Here is a 22,043-nt window from a genome sequence, read left to right on the forward strand (position 1 = left end):
TTATAGGGAATAGAGTAGAGACTGAAAAAAATTGTTTTTCTCTTCCCAGTGCTGAGTTTAAGCCACCTACTTGGCCCATCAAATGAAGCCATGTAATTAAACAACATGTTATTAGTGCAAAGGGGCAGAACTGACATTACTGGCATTTTTAATTTTTTTTTTCTGTAATCCACTTACTGAGATTCATCATTGTCAGCTCTCCGGGATAAGGGTAGTGAAGCCTTTCTGCAAAGTCCCGGCAGTACCACACAAGAAGCTCCTGGTTGGCAGGGATGGGCTTAATGGTGTAGAAGTAGATGTTCATGCCGTTCTGACAGGCGGCCAGGTTCTGCTCCCGGGCAGAGTGTGCTGGGTTCACGTAGCGCAGCCAGTTGCTCTTCTCCTCATTAAAGCCATCAATGAAGTGGTGAAGCTCCCCTCTGGAATAGATCTGCGCAAAAGAGAAGAGAGACGTGGAAAAATAAAGCCCCCAATGCAATGGAAAGCTTGCCAGCACACGGCAAGTGTGATTTCTGGTCCCTGACTGCCTCATTAGAAAAGGAAATCAGTTTAGCCCGAGTTGTCTTGAATCAGCAGAAATAAGGGAGGAAACAGGGGAGGCACGCTTTATCAGTTACCTTTTCCATTTCAGTTTTAGGGTCTTTTCATGTTTGGGGAAAACCTACAGAAGAATGAAACCCAAGATTTCGTTTAAGGAGCTGCCGCACCTAGTACTCCATCTGCTAGCAGAGTGAATGGCGCACAGGCAGCATGGCTGGCTTGAGTTCCGATCATTCTGACTTTTAATGCTTTGAGTCACTAGGTATTAGACCAACCCGACCGAGTACGTCAAACTGAGTCTCTCAGCTTTTTCTATGGCCTCTGTACTTGCCTGTTTCCTACACCCCCGCCCAAGGCTTAAACTCTGCAAACATCCTCCACCCCCAAGCCTCCTAGTCCAGCAGTAACACTTGTTCATATGAATACTTGGAACTTTGCCTTTTTGTGGAAACGCTGGGTGGGGCCAAGGTGAACTTCACCTGCCATAACAAAGTGAACACTGGGACAGAAGCCAGCATCTGACAGTCTACTGAGAAGTCACTTTTCCTCTTGATGAATGTGTTCGGCCTTGCGCTTTTCTTTCAAGGCTGAGGAAGGGAGAGGGAACCCTCTTATCTGTGAGGGGGGTGGCTAAGACACCACTCACAGAGCCATAGGGTTTGTTTTTGGAAGAAGAGGAAAAAATGGTGTTGTTCTTTAAAAGCAATACAAAATGAGGAATTCAAAGTTTGTCCTAGAGTTAATACTACTTCTGGTTAGCAGATATCCTCAGGCCACTCGGTAAAAAGGTAAAGTCTTACTGAAACAACTTTATAAACAGACCCTTTACCTTCCCCAGAAAGTTTCTCTTTCCCTCTTTTTAAGATGTACCCATCTCATCTTCAGACTTAAGAAAGATCCTTACACATATACAAGCAGTACCTGGTTTTCTGCAACTTGGAGGCTCCAAGTCATAGGGCATGATTCACAGCAGAAGTTTTGCTCTAACCGGACAGCAGGTCATTGCTTTGTTCTTAGTCACATACTGACTATGTTAATCTCTAAAGTGTTTCTGTATTTCGCTCAAACGTTATCAGAGACAAAAAGGAACTCTGTCCCTTTAACACAGGCAGTAAACACCAGAATCACTTTCTTTTAAGAGTAACTTCCTGTAAATTGTGAAGGGGGAAATACATGTGGCTTCATCAAAGCAGCTTGTGAGAGCTTTTGCGGTGTGTTTTGTTAAGAGAAAATGGAACAAGGCTGGGTGAATTCTGCTATCAAGAGGGGTTTTCAAGTTTGTTTACTCTGATGTGCAAACTTCCAGGAACACGGGGTTCCATCGCTCTTGCACTCTTCGCTGGGCGGAAACTGCTTTCTAAAGCTACGGGTATGTTGATTCCAGTCAGTCTTCCACAGACTACAATTTACTGTATCCTCATTTAAAAACAGAAATGTCGATGCCATGAAGTCACACACACACACATACACACACCCACAAGAAAATAAAATAATGATACGTCAGATGAACACTGCTGCCTATCACCCTCACTTTATTTCCATATATTATCAAGAAGATTAAAAACGTGCTGACTCATAGCACAGTTACAAGAAATGTCACTGGTTTCTCAACTTGAACATCCCTTCTCTTCTTTGTGTAATTTGCATGAAACTTTTTTTTCCCTCACAACAGATGTTCATACTCCTGCCAACAAAATCGGGATGCTTTTAACAACATGTGGGGAGTTATCTCCTACAGTATCCTTTGCAATGAAGGACCAATTCAAATAAATCCTCTCAGGGAAAGCATTTCAGCTACTTAAGAGTGAATCTTCAATAAACTAGGGAACTGAGACAGAGATAGGAGGTTCTTAAATATTTGTCATTTTTTTGGAAAGGACCATGCATTAACCACACTTATGCTGGATTGTTTTAATTCAGACCTTAGACTCAAGAATTACAAACATCTATGGCTCACTTCTCAGAAGACCTTATTGGCAATAAAGGCAAAAGTACACTCACATTTTACCCATTATTAGTCAGGTATTAAATGTATTTTAAGTATGAGTAATTATTAAATTTTGAGCACGCAATTCATAGTGGAAACTTCTCAGTGATCTCTTTTGTTCAGAAAATAGTAAAATAGATTTCTTAAAATAGAAAACTTCCTGGGTTTTTTTTTTTTTTTTTTTTTTTTTTTAAAAGCTTGTTTCTTAGGAACAGCTTCTGGGTGATCACAAAATATAGGTCTTTTATAAAAATACTTGTCCAAAAAATATAAGCATTCTAGGTAAATCCGACCAGAATAAGTATAATATGGGCTTTCCTGGTGGCTCAGTGGTCAAGAATCCGCCTACCAATGCAGGAGACACAGGTTCAATCCCTGGGTTGGGAAGATCCCCTGGAGAACCGGCAACCCACTCCAGTATTCTTCCCTGGGAAATCCCATGGACAGAGGAGCCTGGTGGGCTACAGTCCATGGGGTCACAAAAGAATAGGACACAACTGAGTGACTAAACAAGTAAGTATAATACAGTTTTTGTTGCTACCATGCAACTGTTTCTTGAAAGAATTTCAATAAAGGTTTCCCAGTAATCATGTACATTTTATGCAAGTCTATATACATACATATATATAATTGCTTTTAAATTTATTTTCTAATTGAGGAAACGGAGTATCCAGAGAGATGGATGGGAAAATGGAAAACAGTCTGCTTTTTTCTATTCATTCTCATCCAGGGTCTTCTACCTAAAGATTCCATCTAATTAGTTCACCTGTGAGATTTTTTTCTAACTGTGATATTCCAAAAGAAACTGGATTGACTAGATGGGATGTTAAAGGGAAGTTTATCCTCTTGAATGTTGTAAGCATCTCCCTTACACTATGGAATAACTTATGTGCTGTCAAATCCAGCAGTTTCATGGTACAGATGCATTTAAACAGGATGAGTCTTGTAGTCCATCTCCATTCCTCCAGTACCATCCTTCCTAAATGGCATTTATTTTCAAGGTAATTCATTTGTGATTACTCGTCCATTCAATTAAAGTTAAGTCAGCAAGAAATCAAGAAGGGGTGAAATCTAAGACTTGGTGACTCATTACTACTTCCTTGCACAGAAATGCAAATGAACTTACCCTTGAAGCAAGCAGCAAACTGTTTCCTTTCATCACAAAACTCCAATGAATCGCAAAAAGTTAAGATTTACACAGACCACCTCTTCACCCCAACTACCTTCAAGCTGTGTTTCCCAGGCTGAATTTTTTAACCCGTTTCATCACAATTGCTTACAATTCCCTGTGTCCGTGGGGACCCTGAATATTGTGGGGAGCTCCAGGACAGTTGAAGAAGGAAGTGACCCAGCAATTTTAGTTTCATTTTTTCCCCCTGATAATGAGTCGGGAAAAATTTCCCTACTTACCCGCCAAAAATATTTCCTGTTGGCGTTCTTGGGAACTGCATCACTGGTGTAGATTTCACCTATTAGAGGTCCAAAACGTGTTCCCTTTGGTATGTATTCTTTACTCACCACTCCAGTAATCTAAAGGGTGTAAAACATATGAAACAGTGAGTTCAACAGTAAAATATGAATCGATCTTTTCATTTCAATGAGTTGAATTGTCAAATGGTAATACCACCAATGATAACAAAATTGTGCTATGGAGAGCAGACATTAATGGTGCCTACGTAACAACGAGCCTGATTTTTGGGTAAGACTATCTGTTAAACTCACAGATGATAAGCAAATAAATATTCAGCCAAGTATAATAGTCTAGTTCTCTGGTGACTGAGGGTCCAATATTTTTTATTAATACTTTTTATGCTAGAAGAACAGAGTGGGTAAAACTATTCCATTTTAGGATGAGTTTCGAATACTACAGATTTAGTCAAGGTTAGACCATTTTAGCCCGCTCCTAATTTCCTATTTCTTCTTCTCCCTCAAACCATAAACACAGTGTGCTTAAGGGGAATAAAATAGTTTTAACCTCAGAAACCAAAGTAATGTTCTTTGGTTGTTCCACAAAGGCCTAAGGAACCAGAAACAAAACATAATATATTTTTTTCATTCCAGATGAGGTTTTTTTTTTTCCTTTCTTTATAATTTGTAAGTTCTCTTTAGTAGAAGGAAATTCTTTCAAGTAACTTTGCTCTTCTCTAGCATCTTCCGCTCAACGGTGGTCAAAAGTCTTCCTCTGAAATGGAATTTATACCTAGAGCTGGGGGTTCTAAGATTGAGGAAATGGCTTTCTTAGACTGGATGGATCACACATTTGACTTTGGAGGGCCTTGCTAAAAAGAAACATGTTAACTATACCAGTTCCTCCCTGATGGTAAATTTCTTGGGGTCGGGGGTGGGGTTTAAAAAAAAAGTCACCAACCACGAATCAGGAAGCAATTCATCATTATTCAAAAGAACTCTGTAACAGTCCCTTACAACACTGCGCAGTACATTTTGTTTTTTATTCACTCACTTTCCCATTTTGATTTTCTTTTCACCCAAAACAGCCTACAAATCACTTACTGAATGCCGTATTGATATGGACCAAGAGGAGAGGTAAAAATATATTTATCTCCAGTTTTTATTATCCCTGGTGGCTCCTTTCTAATTGTGCACCTGAAATGGTAGGCCTTTATATATGAATCAATAAATGTTTGCAGTGGAATCTAAGATTTTGGTTTTGATATACACTGATACTTCATTAAATCTCATCAACAACCGAAATCTTTGTTTAAAAAGATATAGAACACACCTACACGCTTGTGACAGACCAGTCTTTCTCATATACATGACTTAAAAATTAATTTTAAAAATTTAATATTCAACATACAAGCCAATGGAGCATACCGAGACTGGAAAGACAGAAAAAGAGAAAATTTCCTATACCCAACACAAGTTGAAACAAGGTTGGTAAGCTAGAGTGTTATTTTTGGTCCGTTATGAATTTCTGGCAAGAGCTGAAAAAAGCAGATGTTCATTTCATTCTCCTCCTCTGCCTCATTTACATCTATCTGCCCTTTCAATAACAGTTCATCGTTATTGGTATATGTTGGCAGTATAGCTCTGAGGAGTACTTTATAACAGCCTTGAGTTAAAAAAACATCCTAAAGCTTAAGTAGACTTATTCAGAGATTATTGTTTATTATGTATCATTGAAATGAATTTGAAAAATTTATGGAATCGGCTTTTATGACAGAAATCATTTGGCATTCATATCTGAGTGATTATTCCATAATATTAAAATGACAAACAGGAAAAACAAATAATGGCATTCACCGGGAGCCAATAATAAGCAGTTGATATTTTCAACATATCCACTTTAAAGCAGTAATTTTAAAAAAGGTACTCAACTGGTTTATCAACTTTGTTTTAAGTTATAGTCTCTTGCAGACAATGTCTTGGGAGTCAGAGCTTGATTACCAACAAGTAGTATGACATCGAGGTCAGGGTTTTTCTCTTGAATTGCCATTCTTTAACCAACGGGCTTCGTATTCAGCTATCAATCTTACACTAAGAAAATACACAACACTTTCTTATGGTCCGAAAGAAGTCAACTAGCAACTTGTTCCTACAAAAGAATTTGCAGAAGACATACGCCACCAAACATCTTTGAGCGCAGCCACAGGCAAGTCACTGGAGAAGATATGAGAGGGCATTAAAGAGCTCCTGCCATCAATAGCCATACAAATGCAACTCACCAGACAAGACAGGAGAACAACTGTCTGGAAAGGGAGGTCTGGGGAAATCCTCAAGTCCCAAACAAAGAAAAGAGCCTCAATACTAGATTATCTTTACAAGTGAGACAGAACACTAATATTTTAAGTTCTGTGATCCATAGAGCTTTGGGTACTTATATACTCACACATGAATAAATAGAGACACCAAATCATAGAATTTTGAGGCTGGAAGGAACCGTTTAGCTCATATACTATCTCTATCCATTCCCAGTTCAGCACCCTATATCACAATCAGCACCTTCATCTCAGATCCTTATCTGAGAAATTATTCAAAGAGGACATAAGAGCTATAACCAAGATTCCAGCTCTAAGACTCCTGAGCTCAGCCAGGTAACTAGAGCGGGGATCAGAACCAGGGTAGTTTTTAATGGGAAGAGACTAAGTCATACTTCTCCCTCTGGCCCTGGAAAGATTTGGATGTGAATCTTAGCCAACAACCAACAACGTTCTATCCTTGGAGCCAGCACATAATGTAGGGAAACCTGGTGTGTGCCTTGAATTTCCCAGAACTCGAAGGACTAATTAAGAATGCGTTCACCTAAGCTCAGGAAGGAAACTTCACTGGAACTGACCAGGGTCCTAAAGCATCATTGCTGGGCCCAGACTCCTGTGTGCCTCCCATAAATCTACCAGCGAGAGGATGCTGGCCTTCACACTTCCCCGCCTGCCTGCTCTTCCCAGCTGTGTGCTCTGTGCTGGGCTGACCCCTACAGATCTATCAACAGCCTCAGTTACACAACATACCCTGAAGTCCAAGACCTGCAGACAAAAAATAGGGCTTGTTTTCCATTTCACAAAATGAAGATGTCACAACTTAGTATGGGTGGACTAGGAGTACTGAATGAAAGTTTGATAGGAAGGAGAATAATTTTTTTTAAAGTGAATTCCCTCTTCAGGAATATATGAATACACATGAATCTCATTGAGTTTCAAGCAGAAATATCATTCAGGTCTAACGATGGCATAAGTATCCTTACCCCAAATTATATTAAAATCATTTTAATTACTAGCTACCTCTTCCCCTCCCCCTCAAAAAAAATGACTCATTAGATTAAAATTCTATTTTGAATACAAGAATATTTGCATTGAGATGGTTAGTGCTCTGCAGTGAACCAAGACTTCAGCCTGCACTTTACTCCATTGTTTTTAAAAGGGGGTGAAGTGGAAAGAGATGTTTTTGGAAAGTTTCCTTAATTATATTAAAGGAAATGCCTGGTTACATGGTCTCCCAATAAAAGGCAGTGTGAAGAGGGAATTGCATATTATGGCGAGATACTTTTTACAGATGACTTAATAATGGACTTCAATCAAAATGGACACTGAGTCCCCATCATCGGCCTGATGTTTAATTGCCACATGATGCTGGAGTTCAGGCTCAGAGCCACAGAGCCTCTGAATTCAACGCAAGCAACCTCAGTTCAGGCTACGGCTTCTAGAACAGAAGTGTTTAAATCAATCTTTCTGTGTTCAAGTATTCACAGTAGATTATTTCAGGAGATCAAGGGGAAAATCCCCCTAAAAGAATAACCCAGCAGTTTAAAAAGTTTTAAAAGTTTTTTTGAATAGAACATCTATATTTGGTTTGGGTTCTGGAAATAGGAAGTAAGAACAGCCTCATTAAAGGTGCAAAATGATTCTAAACTAAATCTAAAAATGAGGGTCAAGATCAGAAATATGGTTTGTATGTTTTGTTTTTAAACCAAAAAAAAAAAAAAGGTGCTGACACATAGCACAAATTCATAATGAAAAATGGTCTTGTTAAAAAAAAAATCCCCAGGATGTCAGCACATCAGTACATAATGTAACATCTTCTGCTACTTAAATGAAAACATTTAAAGAAGGGCAAGATACATCAGTCAGATAAAAACTACATGTACAAAGGCTTTTTTCCTCTTTCCACGGCTTGTGGGACTAAAAGAACTGAATGATGATAATGTAAACATTTCATCCATTCTGAAGGTTCCTGTCCTAGAACTGGTTTGCAGCTATCATACTCTCAATGGCTCAATTTCACAGTTCTCTTTCACCATCTTGAGGGAGCTGTCCTTTTCCAAAAGGCAAAAAGGAAGGAGAAACTGAAAAGCAGGCACACATTACAGAGGGAGCTTAAGCCAGTATTATTACATTTAAGCTGGTTTCCTGCTGACTTTTATGATGAAGGACTCAAGACATACTGTTCTCTTCAACCATTTCGGTAAAATCAAATAGGAGAAAATAGAATAAGAGAACCCTGGCCTCTTACTAGGTTTGTTCTGAAGGACCCTCCTTAGGAATACAGGTACCGTATGCGTTTTCAGTGCTGAACATATGAAATAAGGAGTTACACATGCAATGAAAAAACGCCAAACAAGCTTAAGAAAGGATTGGTCTGAAGTATGTTAAGACGATAAATAAAACCACAGTGACACCAAGAGGGGCCAGTGTAGCACAATGTAGAAGCATTAGTTGGAAAGTCTGAAGAACTTTGCTCCAAGTCTGGCTCTGCCTCCAAGTATACACCTTAAGTACGTGCCTAGTTTTTTGAACTTTGGACTAATGATCTAAGGGCATTTTTTTTCTCTATTTAGCTATTATTTTAAATAGAATGATGAAAATTGAAAGACAGGCTAAGAGCTGAAATGAGGACAATACTACAGAACTAAAAGGCAAGGATGAACCAGAGTGGAGGTCTTGATTTTAACCCCAAGCAGCTGGACAGGGCAACACAACACAATTAAAATCTGTGAACAGACCAGTATTTGGTCAAATTTGATCTGGGAAAAAATGCTACAGTTTTTAAAGCCACAGACAAACCTTACAGACCAAACAAATCCTACACTGATTCCATGGGCCACAAACTAAGAGACTTTCTATAGAAAAGGGTGTTACTTTCACCAAAAAAGGTGTAATTAAGCCTGACTTCTGGGGTCAAGTTTTTGGTAATGTTCACATACAAATACAATTTAAATTTTGCTTTTTATGAAATCAGCCTCCTCTCTCCCAGTAGGAAAAACGGGGAGCGGGGGTGGGGGAGAGTTGAGTTTTAATGAAACCCAAAGCAGAGTTGCTCTATTTAATTTTAGACAGCTGTGTCACCCCCTCACTAACAACACTAAACTAAGACACACCAACAGGAAAGAGACAAAGTATTTCCCAAATCAGCTCTCAACGCCTTCAAATACTGTTCCTTAGGGAAGGAGGAAAGTGATTTGACATGGTTGTAATGAATAGTCTCGGGATGGAATTCTGGACTCCTACAGCAAAAGCCCCCCTCTTTCACGACTTTCTGAAGGCAGTGATAGGATTGACAGTGAGGCACGGGAATGGTTGTGCTAAGTCTGTGGTGGGGTCGATTCCTTCAACTCAGCCCTGCAGTCGGCCCACGAGAGCAACTGCAGTAGCTGAATTCTCAAAACAAGAGGTGGTTCTGCAAGTTTTTTCACAGCTAAACATCACGCCTTGCTATAATCATTATATAAAAGGGTAAACACAAATCCTTTGCTCATTCCAAGTTTGGGTTTTCAACCCCTTTGAAACAGCAAAGAGTGTACCCACTTCAGAGGCTAAGAAGGAATCAGCCTGCCAGCCCTGCCAAAGCAAAGGAGCTGCTGCAGATAAACAGTGGTTAGCTCTGAAGTCATCCGGACAGAGGACACTTTTACATGAACCTCTTCTCAATTTACACCATCACTTCAGTTCATAAACACGTCAAGGTTTTGAGAATAATTTTAGAAACCCAGCTAATAAAGCTGGCTCGTTAAAAAAAGACTAAAGCCATCTCATGACCAAAAGGAGACAAAAGAAACATGAAAAACATTTTTCTCAAAGAAAAAGTTTTCTCCCTCCAAAGCAATTGTACTGGGTTATGAGGGCCAGTGAGTCCAGAGCGGTCAGGAAACTTTCTCGAAGCTGCTGACAATTTCACCCACCCCATGCTGCAATTCGGCTTTTCTAAGACATGTCAACTTGCCAAAAAATTTAACTGTTTACTAATTAACATGGAATAGTCAAGAGCTGGAGAAAATAAGCAGGGACAGACTTAGGGCAAGAGAAAACAATGAAAGAAGTGAATTAAGTGATCAATTATTTACTGATACTTACAGATTCTCAGATATACAAGGCCTCAAGGGCAAGTAGGGAGATTTGGCATCAGGTGCCAATCTTCTTCAGCAAGAAACCAGAGGCTTACCTCTTTGCTGTTTGTGGCATATTTGAAAAGCAGATTCCTCGGTAAGGAAGCCTCCGCCTGAACCGAAGTGCCTCCTTCCACACCAGAATCCCAGGGGTGGTCATTCACAATGTATGTACACTTCTCCTCAAACTCGGCCTCTGTCCACAGAGTCATATCTGCATCCTCCATGTCCATTTTCATGGTCCCTTCGGTCCCCTCTGCCAACCCTGGAACCTTCACAGCACTGGAGCTACACTTGGGGGCAGCCTGGAAGAGAAGGGAAAGGCCTTTAATCCCCATTGTCCCGTGGCTCCTCTGAGAGGCTATGACTAATACAGTCGTCTGAAGACTTTAAAAGCAGATGCAGAGTGCTCGGTACAGTTGAGTAAGAGCCAAAAAGCCGTATAAAGATTGCCTTGGAGAAGCAAGGTTTTTAAATGCTATCCTTTAACAACAATAACAACAACAAAGAATGTGGCAACCTCACTGGGGGACAAAGTTTTAAAAAGAAAAGAACCACCTCCGAACAATCCCAGGCTTTACCTCTCACAGCAGAAAAATGTTGTGGGCGCCCAGTCCTCTGTCCCAGGACGCCTGGGGTCATGGCCGCCAGACCCTCAACGCTGTGGAAAAGCTGCCTCAGAAAAGTGTCACAAACAAGGAGAGGAAGAGGAAGGAGCTCTGTCTGCCTCTGAATGAAGCTAAAAATGGAAAGCGCGTGTGGTGCAGGAGCGGAACCCAGCCTGCCTTTTCCAAATGGGGAAGACTGAACTTTCCCACCAGCTCCCAACTCAAAACAACTTTCAAAACAACTTACCCCCCCCTCCACACCCCCTCTGCAGCGCGATCTCTTTCATCCTCTCACATGGAAGACTGAAAAGGACTGCATCCTGCCAGCATCACTGAGCTGCAGCTTTTCAGAAATCATTTGGACCATAGGAAAAGAGGAGGAAAGATGGGGGTGGGGGGCAGGGGGCAAACTCCCCACAGTTTATTTTGACTGTGGGTATCTTACGGCAGATTGAAAAAGCAAAAACAAAACATATAACTGTTCAATAGAATTCCCTAAAGAGAATTCCTTTAGGAGCCCTCAGCTACAAATAGCACTTTCCATTTAAATCTGAAAGTGTACGAATTCCCAGAAGTCACTGATGGGCTACAGTTTACTGTAACTAAAGTTATAACAAATATAGAAGACTCAGAAGACAAGCTCTGCTTCCACTTGTAAACTGATAAGGGTATTCCCGAAAATCCCCCCCTCACACGCAGGAAAAGTGCTTTCCAAAGAGAGAGAGGGGGTAAAAAGGTAAACAACGTCTGCAGTGTTTTCCCATACAGACGTGTTGGGGGAAAAAGTAGGAACGTATTAAAAAGGAGTAGGGTATTATTTCCATGTAAGAACGTGTCCTCGTTAGAATGTAAACACAACACTGTCCAAGTCCTTCAGGGTGGCTTTTCCATTCTTCTGTTTCTTCTCTAAATGAGCCCCCCTTTTTTAAAAATCAGATGCGAAACTGTCCTTCCCTCAGTCACGACTGAAACAAACGTGCTTAAGTCTACGTAGTTGCGACATGTACAGTCACGATGCCACATAAGTGTTTAAATAAAACCAAAATTTAAAATTAAGCCAACGCGGAATAGTTACTTTGTTGGACGGGGGTGGGCGGGAGTCACTATTGAAATTTCAATGAACTGACAATTATGCCTAGAACTGAAAGGGTTAATGATTCATAAGGAAAAAGTCCTATACATGTTTGACAGTGCTAAGTGCCCTAAAGCAGAAGCATTTCTGGTTTATACTGCGACTACGTTAGCCGAAAAGAGGGGGGGGGGGGAGTTTTCAGATCAATTTCAGAATCAAAAACAAGATCAAGTTCCTTACCAAGGTCGTACCCACACGTTTTTCCAAGCAAATATCCAACATCTGAGATAAATGTCGCTCATGCCTAAACAGTCCGCAGTGCTCCGCGTCCCCTCCGGGCCGAAGGCTGGCGCGCACCGCGGCGGTGCCCTTCTGCTCGGCCGCCCGCGCCCGCGTCCCGGCTCCCGGCGCGGACAGGTGCCGCGCTGCTCTGCCTCTCCGCAACACTGGAGGGCCGAGTGTCACGGCTGCGCTTACAGTCTGTGTTAACCCGGCCGGCGGCTCGGCCCTTACCCCCTCCCAGCTTGCAGATTTCCCATTCGTGATTCACTCCTACCAGTCGCCTGAAGAGGGGGCGTGGCCGCACCTGGCCAAGCCGCGTCGAGCTCAGTCTAGGGCTTTCCCCCCAGCCCGCGAGCGCCCAGAGCTTCCTCTCTCCGTATCTGAATTTCAACATTTACTTGGAATCGTGACTTCCCTTTGAAGGCACTTAACCTCCGCGTAGACTCGGACTACATTGTATTCTAAAGACTCCAGACCGCCCTCCTTCCTGCTGCGGCTTTGTGAGGGGGCGCACATTCCTTAAATTCAGGGAAACCTAAAAAGGATCTAAACTTGTTGGAGTTCCTCGGCCCAGGTCCAGTTAGAGAGCTTACAAAACTTACTTGAAAAGAACACGTGAAAAAGAGCAATTAATTTGCATGTTATGAAATAAGATGGAGCGGTCTAGTCCTCAAGCTATTGCTTGGGAAATAAAGAACTCCTTCCTCCCCCCCCCCCGCCCCGTCCCCCCCACCCCGCCCCAAAATTTGTAAGCGTCCATTTCTCCTGATTATTAAAGCTCGTACTTAGTAAAACTGACTTCCCTCTTTCAATTATTTAGTAAATAGGGAAAAGTTATAATCCTACAGATTGAAATTTCTTTGCCTTTTCTCCCCTCCCCAAAACCCACAGGCAGAGGAGTGTGTTTGCAAAATGTAGAGCATTAATCTGTTTCTTAAAGAGAATGTGGAACTGATCACTGCAAGTGGAAGGCAGACAGAGGCAGTAATTAGTGGGGCTCTTCGTTGGGAGCCCTGTCCGGCTTTTCCTCCAGCCCCGGTCAGTCCTCTGTTGAAGGAAGGACATCCTGTGATGATGGCATACAATGTCCTGTTTGTTTATTATTAAGAGCGTGGACCTTGCATTCCTGCTTCTCATTACAAAACAAACCAGATGCTTTACTTCCTTCAATGGTCTTGTGCCTTCAGCAAGGAATCCTCTAATTCAGGGAAACAATCATGCAAAGGGTCCATTTAGAGCAGACACCCCATTACAAGGACTGTTTAGATCTTTGTAGCACAAGTCTCCCACTATTCCTGCTTCTTTTCTATACGTGGTGATTTTTAAAATCATCTCTCCTTCAACCTTAGGCTGCAGTGTCTTTTCTAACATTTAAATACACGTGTGATACACACCCACGTCCCGACAGACATGCACACCCCCACGTACACACACCCAGTCCCAACCTAATGATATCAACTTAGTCATACAATGAAGTGGACATGTGAGTATTTGTTTACAGGAAGAAACAAAGCCAAACAAAGCCCAACTCAACCATAAAAATATTTATCTTTAAAATTTATTTTCTTTTAGGAAACATTTCTAGAATTTTTTTGGGGGGGGGGAGTGGGCAGGTAGAGGGGAGGTAAAAGATTATCTGGCAGGAAATGGTGTTTGTGTCTAAAATCCTTCCTCAATCTCTGTAGTAGAGAACAATTAAATTCCCGCTAGGGGACATAAGTAATACAGTCCCCATCACTGCCTGATGACCTGTGATTATATGTTAGGCCAGAGGGGACGCTAGCACCCAGAGGAAACAGGACTTTGAATTGGCAGATGTGCTAGGGGGTGTAAAACTGAATGAACAATTTGTTAAAGAGTTCTCAGAAAGCTCCAAGATGATAATTAAACAAGAGAAATCCAGCCTTCTCGCGAGGGTTTATTAACTGATGCTGAGTCAGCGCCACAGTGGGCAAAAAAACCCCGACGTAGTCACACTGAAGGCCGGCCTGCTGTTCAGTCAGTCTCGCCTGCAGATGTTAGAGTATTTCACTTCCCTTTTAGAATCAAACTGTTCTTAGGCCATATACACCCTCCAAGGGCTGGTGAGTCAACCACAGTGGAGGAAGGAAAGGGGCAAAAAGTTGGATAGTTTAGATGGGAAGAGGCTATTTTAAACCAAATATTTACTTTAATGACTTGAAGATGCCAGTGAATCAACTCACTGTTAATTAATATCAGCCTGCACTCACCTTCAGAGGTGGTGAAATGGGCTTGAGTCTAGGGAGGACGCAAACTTCAAATACCAGTGTGGGGCTTAGCCAGGCAACCCTAAAATTAGTTCCAGGTGCTCCAGCTGAGCTGGAGAAGGCACGATTGGAGCTTTCAAGAAAAAAGACACACAGAGTGTTGAACTAGAAAATCCTTCCAATAATACCAAAAGCACAAACCTAACCATTTTTATTGTAATCATAGCAGTCAAAGGTCGGCCATAATATAATTTAAAATTAAAGCTGCAAAAAAAAAAAAAAAAAAGGAAGAAAGGATAAAGGAAGGAAGCAAGCCCCCTTGTAAGAAAAAGTAGGTTCATATAGTCACACCTAGGTATGTCCAGCACAAAAGTGCTGGAGGAGAAGAAGAGAGGGTCTCCCGCTTCTAGAAGGCCTGAACATAGTATTTAGAAAGCTGACAAGCAGGCAGATGTCAGCACTGGTACTGCTGTGCAGAGAGAACTATCAGAGGCTGCCACTGTCTGGAAGATTAAGTCTCAAAATGTTCATTTCTAAGTAATACCTTGGTGCATTTTTAGTCACTATATTATTTCCCTCCCTGTTAGAACACCAAAAAAAAAAAAGCCAACCTCAGTTACCTTTATTAATCAGCATTTCTCAGGCAGAGTTCTCTCCTTAAGAGTGTTCACAATGGCAGCAAAATCATAAATGATCCGAACAGCTGGGCTCTCAGAAACCCCTATCTATTCCCTTTGATGGTGTCATCACAACGGCTTGACAAGTCTATGCTCTTCGGACTCAGCTACTGGGCCTGGCCCATCCTCGGTGGTCTGGGAGTTGCCGTGTAGGCGGCCAGATGAGTGTGAGAGAAGACTCTTGTAGAATGAAAGGAAACTGAGTACCAAATTTGGAGACCTGACTCCACTTGGGGGAAAAAAATAAATTTTTTTTTTTCCTAAGGAAAGTAAAAAATGGGATGAAATGTGCCTAAGATGAAACGTGTTTTCGTTTTCTAATTCAACTCTTGCTCTACCCAAACAAGGTCAATGACAGACTAACCACATCAAGAGAACACCCCCCACCCTCCTCTCCCCACTCCCTACCCACCCACCCACCCTTACCCCCCACACCCACTTCCCACTTCCTGTAAGTCAGGCATCTTCCTGCTGGTAAACATTTGGGGACCAACTGCAAGTCTGAGCTCTAAAAGAGGGGCACCGCAGCTTTGAAGCCCTCCCACATGTCTCAAAGCCAAGCTGAGCACTAAGGGGCACTTGGTTTTTACACGTTAACAGCCTTTCAACTCAAATCACTGGGCTCGGCGTGTTGGCTGCCTTCCTTTTTTAAAGCCGGACAAGAAGGGCAAGGATGTGTGTGAGTGAGAGAGAATGTATGTATGACACATGCTATGTTACAATGCAGTGTATGTGTCATTGGTATGATATGTGTATGATATGTTTCAGTGATGGGTTGCATCAGTTTAAAAATAGCACCAGGCTTCCTTCTTGTGACACAGCTCACAACTCCAAGACTCTGGACAAACCTATTCAGGGCCTAAACCCTGGGATGGTAATCCTAGAGGACCGTGGGTGTTTTGAAATGAGATCAGTGTTTTGACTTCTTAAATAAGGGAAACAGAAATTAAGTACATTGAAGAACCAAAGCTGAGGTCCCTCCCCTTCTTAGGAATAAAGAACCGGTAAGTATCCAGAGGACTTTATAAAACCCACACAATGTCTGAGGTTTCAGGATTGACAGAATCACTTGTGTCTCATCCTACCTAAGCGTCCTTTCAGCCTTCAGACATATAGTTGTGTTCTTATTGAATCATTTACATATGTTTAAATTATTCATGAGTTTGACATCCAGCCACTTAATAAACAACAACAGCAATTATAATCGTTCCTATGAGATTTATGGGGCAAACAAGGTGGGTTTCCAATATTGGTGTTTCTTCCTAATTATGTATCTATTTTTTCCAATAGTCAGACAAGAGGGGGATTTAAATGTCTGAAAAGGCGGCGGGGAAGGACACAGGAAGGAAGATCATTTCTGAAACCGGAAAACATTTCCTAATCTTGCATTTGATGGGACAAAGACATAAAACAAACAAACAGAAGACAAAATAGGAACTGTAAATAAGGGAGTAAGAGCGCAACAGGAAAGGTGTCCATCCTGAAACTCAGCTTCCTCTTACCTCTTCTCTTCATTTACGGAAGAGGAAGAGCAGCAGTCACACAGGGGGAGGAAGACCTGGGGCGGAAGCTTGCTTCTGGCACCTTCTAGTAGGAGAAGAAATCACACTGAAGTTGGGGAGTGGAGATCCAAGGTGGACTTACATACAAAAGAGGGTTGCAGAGTGGATGTTTCAGCAGAGTGAGATGAAAGGGGAAAGTTGTCTTAAAAACAAAGGTGGGCTGATGAGAAGCACAGTAGCTGGAAGAGCAGCCCTGAGCTCAGGGGAGCCCGCATAAGCAGGAACCGTCTCCAAGGAATGGAAAAATGTGCCCCATGGCTGGGCCTGCCACACTCTACTTCTCTGAAGCCCCAGAGTGTTCAGCAAAAGATCAGGGAAGAGTGATTTCTAATTAAAAATGGGATTGGCGTTTCTTCTTATCCTTTCTAAGCGAGGATTCGAGGTTGTGGAGGCTTAATTTTTATGTGCTAGTGTGAGTTAGGAAGAGACAGAATTAATAGTGAAATCTTTTGAACACCCTGCCAAACAGATAGTGGGGGTGGGGGGGAAGATAAGACCCTTGTAATTTGTTTAAAGACAGAAAGATGTCCCCGCCCTGCCACCGTTCTGCTCCAAAGGGGATTTCATAATCCTCCAGCCTTGAGGACCCCAGACCTAGCCCAACACTTTATTTTCCTGCAGAGGAAGCTGAGGGGCAGAGGTCAGGAAGCAGAAAGCTCATCTCTCCTGGCTCTCCTTCCATACTTGCCTCTTCCATAAGCTGTGGAGCTGGCTTATGCCAGCCGGCAGACAAGCCTCTGCTCAGACAGTGAGCAAAACCAGATCTAGGCTCTCCATTTAGTGTAAAATCCTCGGATTCTTAAGCACCTGTGGGGCCCAAAGTACAGGGCTTCCCTGGTGGCTCAGATGGTAAAGAATCTGCCTGCAATGTGGGAGACCTGGTTTCAATTCCTGGGTCGAGATTCCCCGGAGAAGGGAATGGCAACCCACTCCAGTATTCCTGCCTGAAGAATTCCAAGGACAGAGGAATCTGGCGGGCTACAGTCCATGGAATCACAGCGAGTCAAACGTGACTGAGGGACCAACACACCAAGTACAGATGGGCTGGGAAAGGGGGAGGGAGGAGACTCACCTACTGTAGACCCTTTTACCTTCTAAACTGGTGGTGACAGGAATAAAAGAAAACCAGCCTAATTCAGTGCCTGGGTGACTCCTCCCTTCAATGCTTTCTTCACCTGAGGGGTTGAGAGGTGATGGAGGAAAGGGAAGGCAATACAATGACAAACCTAATTTAACAGACATCTTATCTTTTGAAAAACTCTCTGTTATTGACTAAGAAAACCTTTTAATGAGAAGACAGCGTGGAGATCGCAGCCGGCAGTCCTGGCTTATCTGATCTCCATCTACAGCCCATTGTTTCCTGCAAATATGCAGGGGAAGCAGGGGCTGAGGGGTTAATGTTCACTAGGCATCTTCCCCCTTAAGGTGCTCCCCTGGGGACAGAAGGGCAGCCCAGCATTACCCTAGAATGGGACCAATCACAGGGAGAGCCAGGGCTTCGCGTTTTTCAGGCTGGCTTCCCAGCGGCTCCTTTTAAAAGAACAGGCACTGGTCTTTAGGAGAGATAATCCCACAATGGAGGTCCATTAGAAGTATTAGGATGTAGCCCGCCACCGTGATCCTCAGGAGGAGAGCTCTGTCCTGACAATAGACAATTAAAGCTGATAAACCCAAGCTACTTGTTGCTGTTCTAATTCCTTCTAATTGTATGCTACTTGTCCCCGGCTCCAGCATTCAGGATGAAGCACGCTACTCTAATCTCCAAAGTACCTGACCTACTTCCTACAGGATCTTTCCAGCATTCTTTTCTTCCCATCTGGACCTCTTTTTCTCTTCTATTTCCCCCCCTCTTCCTCATAACTCAAGGAGACGAGAAGGAAGGGTGTTGGCAGGAAGCGGGGTGTTGGAACAGAAGGCTAACTCCAAATCAATACCTCTGGGGCCTCAGACAGTTTATTAATCGGTAACAGCTAATCTTGCTTTCGGACACACCAGTGAGTAAACTGCATTAGGCATCAGACTCCACAAGTGGCACGGGGCACAGAGGATCCAACTGTTAGATCACGGCTGGCTGCCAAATCTGCATGTGCTCATGCGTGCGGAGTATCTGCCTGGGTGATTCTATTTGTGGCTGACATCTCACTAATTATGCTGCCACCACCAACTACTTAGAGGAAAGTGTTCATTCTCAACCAGCACCACAAAGCATATAATTCTATCTCAACAACAGAGCTTTAAATGCCAGTTTGGTGCCCGCCTGCGTGTGCATGCTCTCCTTTCAGAATCTTAGGAAGGGAGCAAAGTTATCTTTGCAATACAGTTTTAGCCCTTAGGTTCTATTCTGAATGCTGAAAATCTTTATTAGAACCATGTATTCTTGCCTTACTCAGTATCCTAAAGAGTATATATAGTAATCGGTCTCTTAAAAATACAATGATTTTTTTTGGTTTTTGAAATAATTCCTTGCATTTCAGATATACACACTGAAATACTGATGTGTGCAATTGTGCTTTCTGGGATTTGTGTCAAAAGCCCTCATGTTGGGGTACAGATGAAACAACCCAGGTCTTGAGTTAAACTGGGTCACAAGGGTGCATTATAATATGTTCTTTAGTATTGTAAACAAAATTTTATAATAAAAAGCTTAAAAAATTAAACTTTTAAAGTTCTGCCTGACTGACCCATGGTGTTGAACTCAAGTTTATTGCCTTTTGTTCATGTGAATGCACATGAAGAAATATTGACACAAAATGAAAAAGGCACCTGCTTGCTCTCCTGGCCCTGTCAAGAGATGCGGCCTCTGGGCTTGCAGTCGTTCTGGGGGACGAGTTTTTGTTCTTGATCATTTGGCATGTGTAAGGCATCTTTAGTGCCCTTCAGCCTCAGAGGTATAACAGTCACCAACTTGGTTTGATTTCAGCCTTATGATAAAACTGAAAGTTGTGCCTCATTGGATGCAGCTTTACGGTGACCCCACCAGGAAATGATCAAGAGTACGTCTTGGGCTGAAAACATAAATATGTGACAGGAGGTAAAACAGCTCATAGCCCTCAAAATCAGTCCCTGAGTCATGCACTTCTATGTAGAGGAACCGGGAACAAAATATTGCAGAAAACTCACTTTTTCTTCTGAGCCAGCGGCTGGCAGCACCCCACAGGGGCTCAACTGATAAACTGTGTCAAAGTCAGATCATTTGTCAGCTCTAAAGAGAGGAGAACAAGCTGAGAGATGGACTCAGGAAGTAGATTTATCTGGTACAACACATTAACTAGTATAAATACCAGTGGAAAAACATAAACACATTTACCCAGCAAGAAAGAACTAATCGCAACTACCTCACTGCTTAGTTCACTGTTCTCCCAAAGCTTTTCACTCATTAGACAAGTGACACCAATTCGTCTTTATGTCCTACTCAGAATATATTTAAACAAATCAAAGGTTTATCTCCTTATTGACCTCTATTTCATGAACATCTAGTTTACGCTAATATAAAAAGGTTCTGCCAGATTAAAGTTTTCTCCGGTGATAATGTTCCTCTCTTCCATAGGAGAGGAGTTTTTCCAAAATAGAAATAAAAACACAGTGTGAGACATTACGCTTCAAATTGTGAGGCATATGAAATATACACATTCATTCATATGATTCCAGACATTCTTCAAAACATTTTTAATTTCAGAATCCCCGACCGGCTAAGACTAACATGACAGTTCATACAGGATATTGGGTTACTGAAGTATACTCCTTGCTTAAGAGCTGCTGGACGATGGTAGTGCCAGGCGTGGCTAGGACATCTGGCTTCCAGGCCAGGCTGTGTCCCTGGGCTCCATTTCTTCCTGTGTACCATGCTCTACCCATGAACTGAGGGAGGACCTGTCTCTAAGATCTGCTACCTACTGGCCTGCAAGCAATCCCAGGCATCTTAGAACACCCACCACTCAGCACAGTGCTGGGCGTATATGGCTGATTAATGTGCATTTCATGAATGGATAAAAAATGGTTCTCGGATCCCACCTGTGAATGAAGCACAGCCATAGGCTCTTTGTCTAGAGAAAGTTGCTCAGCCCTAGTTCATGGAACATTAAAAAATGTTCCTGGACAGAAGCCACAGACATAAAAATGTGCATATTTATGGAAGAAGGGAGGAACCTACCTCTGACAACAACACTTGAAAATAACTTTGCTGGCTAAAAACAAATGTAACAGTTTCCCAAGCCTAAGTGATTTACGGGTCTTCTGAGGTCTGCTTTTGTCCACTCATGCCACACTGGACCTCTCCCTAAAATTTCCCCTTGCTGGTCTTTGGGCATTCCTCCCCTTCATAGCCACTCCACCCCATGGTAATTAGGTTTAACAAGAGCAATTAACAAAACAAACTCCTTGCTGCTTAGTGGGCTGATAATTCTGATTGCAAAATTGTTTTAGGATGTACAAAGCAGTTTAAAACAAAGATAAAGACGTTATGCAACCATTTTGCATATAATCCATTTTGTGTAGGAAACACAATTCCATATTTTAAATATAAAGTCTAAAATTACCATTACATTTTAGCTACATTTTACTAAGCATTATGGCTTCTTCAATTAATATTCAGATCAAATTATTTTTTTCAGTTACAGAGTTTTAAATGATTCTGAGACAAACACCTCATATTTTCTACTAAATAGCTCTTGTGTGTTTTTTAAACGGAAGATTGATTATAAACATGATACAATCTCCTGAATGCTTCTACACAAAATACTTTACTTGTGTGCCATATTAATTTAAAAGGGATCAGTGAGGGGATCACACTATTCAAGTGTGGTTATGATTTTGCTTTGACCTAGTCACCCAAGCTAGGTCCATTAAGCAATGCTATCGCCTAGGACCTTTCATTCGGTCACTATTCAGCCTCACCAGGTCCTATCCATATTACTTTCAAATTACACAAAATACTATGATTTCAAGTCTACTTCTTTTTCCAGTCATTATCATTGTAAAATCTTTTCCCTGTACACCAAAAATGTGGCATAATTCCAACATTTTGCCTATTATTGAACTCTAGTGCCATATAAGATTTCAAGCATACATGTGGAGTTCTTTATACTTTAATTTGATGTTTCCTGTAGTGATCTTTAAGACAGTGTTATACTGTCTTTTAGAAGAGCATAACGATGAAGGAAGCTTTCTGCGACTACACCTGAAAAGGAAAAGTCTACATTTAATTAAAAGTAAACTCTCCTTTCCACCAGAAGTTTGGATGAGCATCTCACA

General features: G+C 41.9%; 1 protein-coding gene across 5 annotated transcripts in view; it reads right to left on the reverse strand.

Annotated features, from left to right (window-relative positions):
• PRDM1 (PR/SET domain 1) overlaps window positions 1-22,043 on the reverse strand; it is a 60,750-nt gene that overhangs the window by 9,056 nt on the left and 29,651 nt on the right. For 2 of the 5 annotated variants that reach the window (XM_055535316.1, XM_055535313.1), the window contains 3 exons: window positions 10,421-10,669; window positions 3,938-4,057; window positions 178-430 (listed from right to left, as the gene is read on the reverse strand). In XM_055535316.1, coding sequence (XP_055391291.1) covers window positions 178-430; window positions 3,938-4,057; window positions 10,421-10,603 — 556 coding nt within the window. In that variant the 5' untranslated portion in view covers window positions 10,604-10,669. Of the gene's footprint in view, window positions 1-177; window positions 431-1,461; window positions 1,581-3,937; window positions 4,058-10,420; window positions 10,670-12,284; window positions 12,550-16,733; window positions 16,819-22,043 lie in introns of those variants that run through there. The other 3 variants (XM_055535315.1, XM_055535314.1, XM_055535317.1) reach the window with 3 other exon arrangements.

This window comes from Bubalus kerabau, chromosome 9 (assembly GCF_029407905.1).
Source record: "Bubalus kerabau isolate K-KA32 ecotype Philippines breed swamp buffalo chromosome 9, PCC_UOA_SB_1v2, whole genome shotgun sequence".
In the NCBI taxonomy this organism is placed as follows: domain Eukaryota; kingdom Metazoa; phylum Chordata; class Mammalia; order Artiodactyla; family Bovidae; genus Bubalus; species Bubalus kerabau.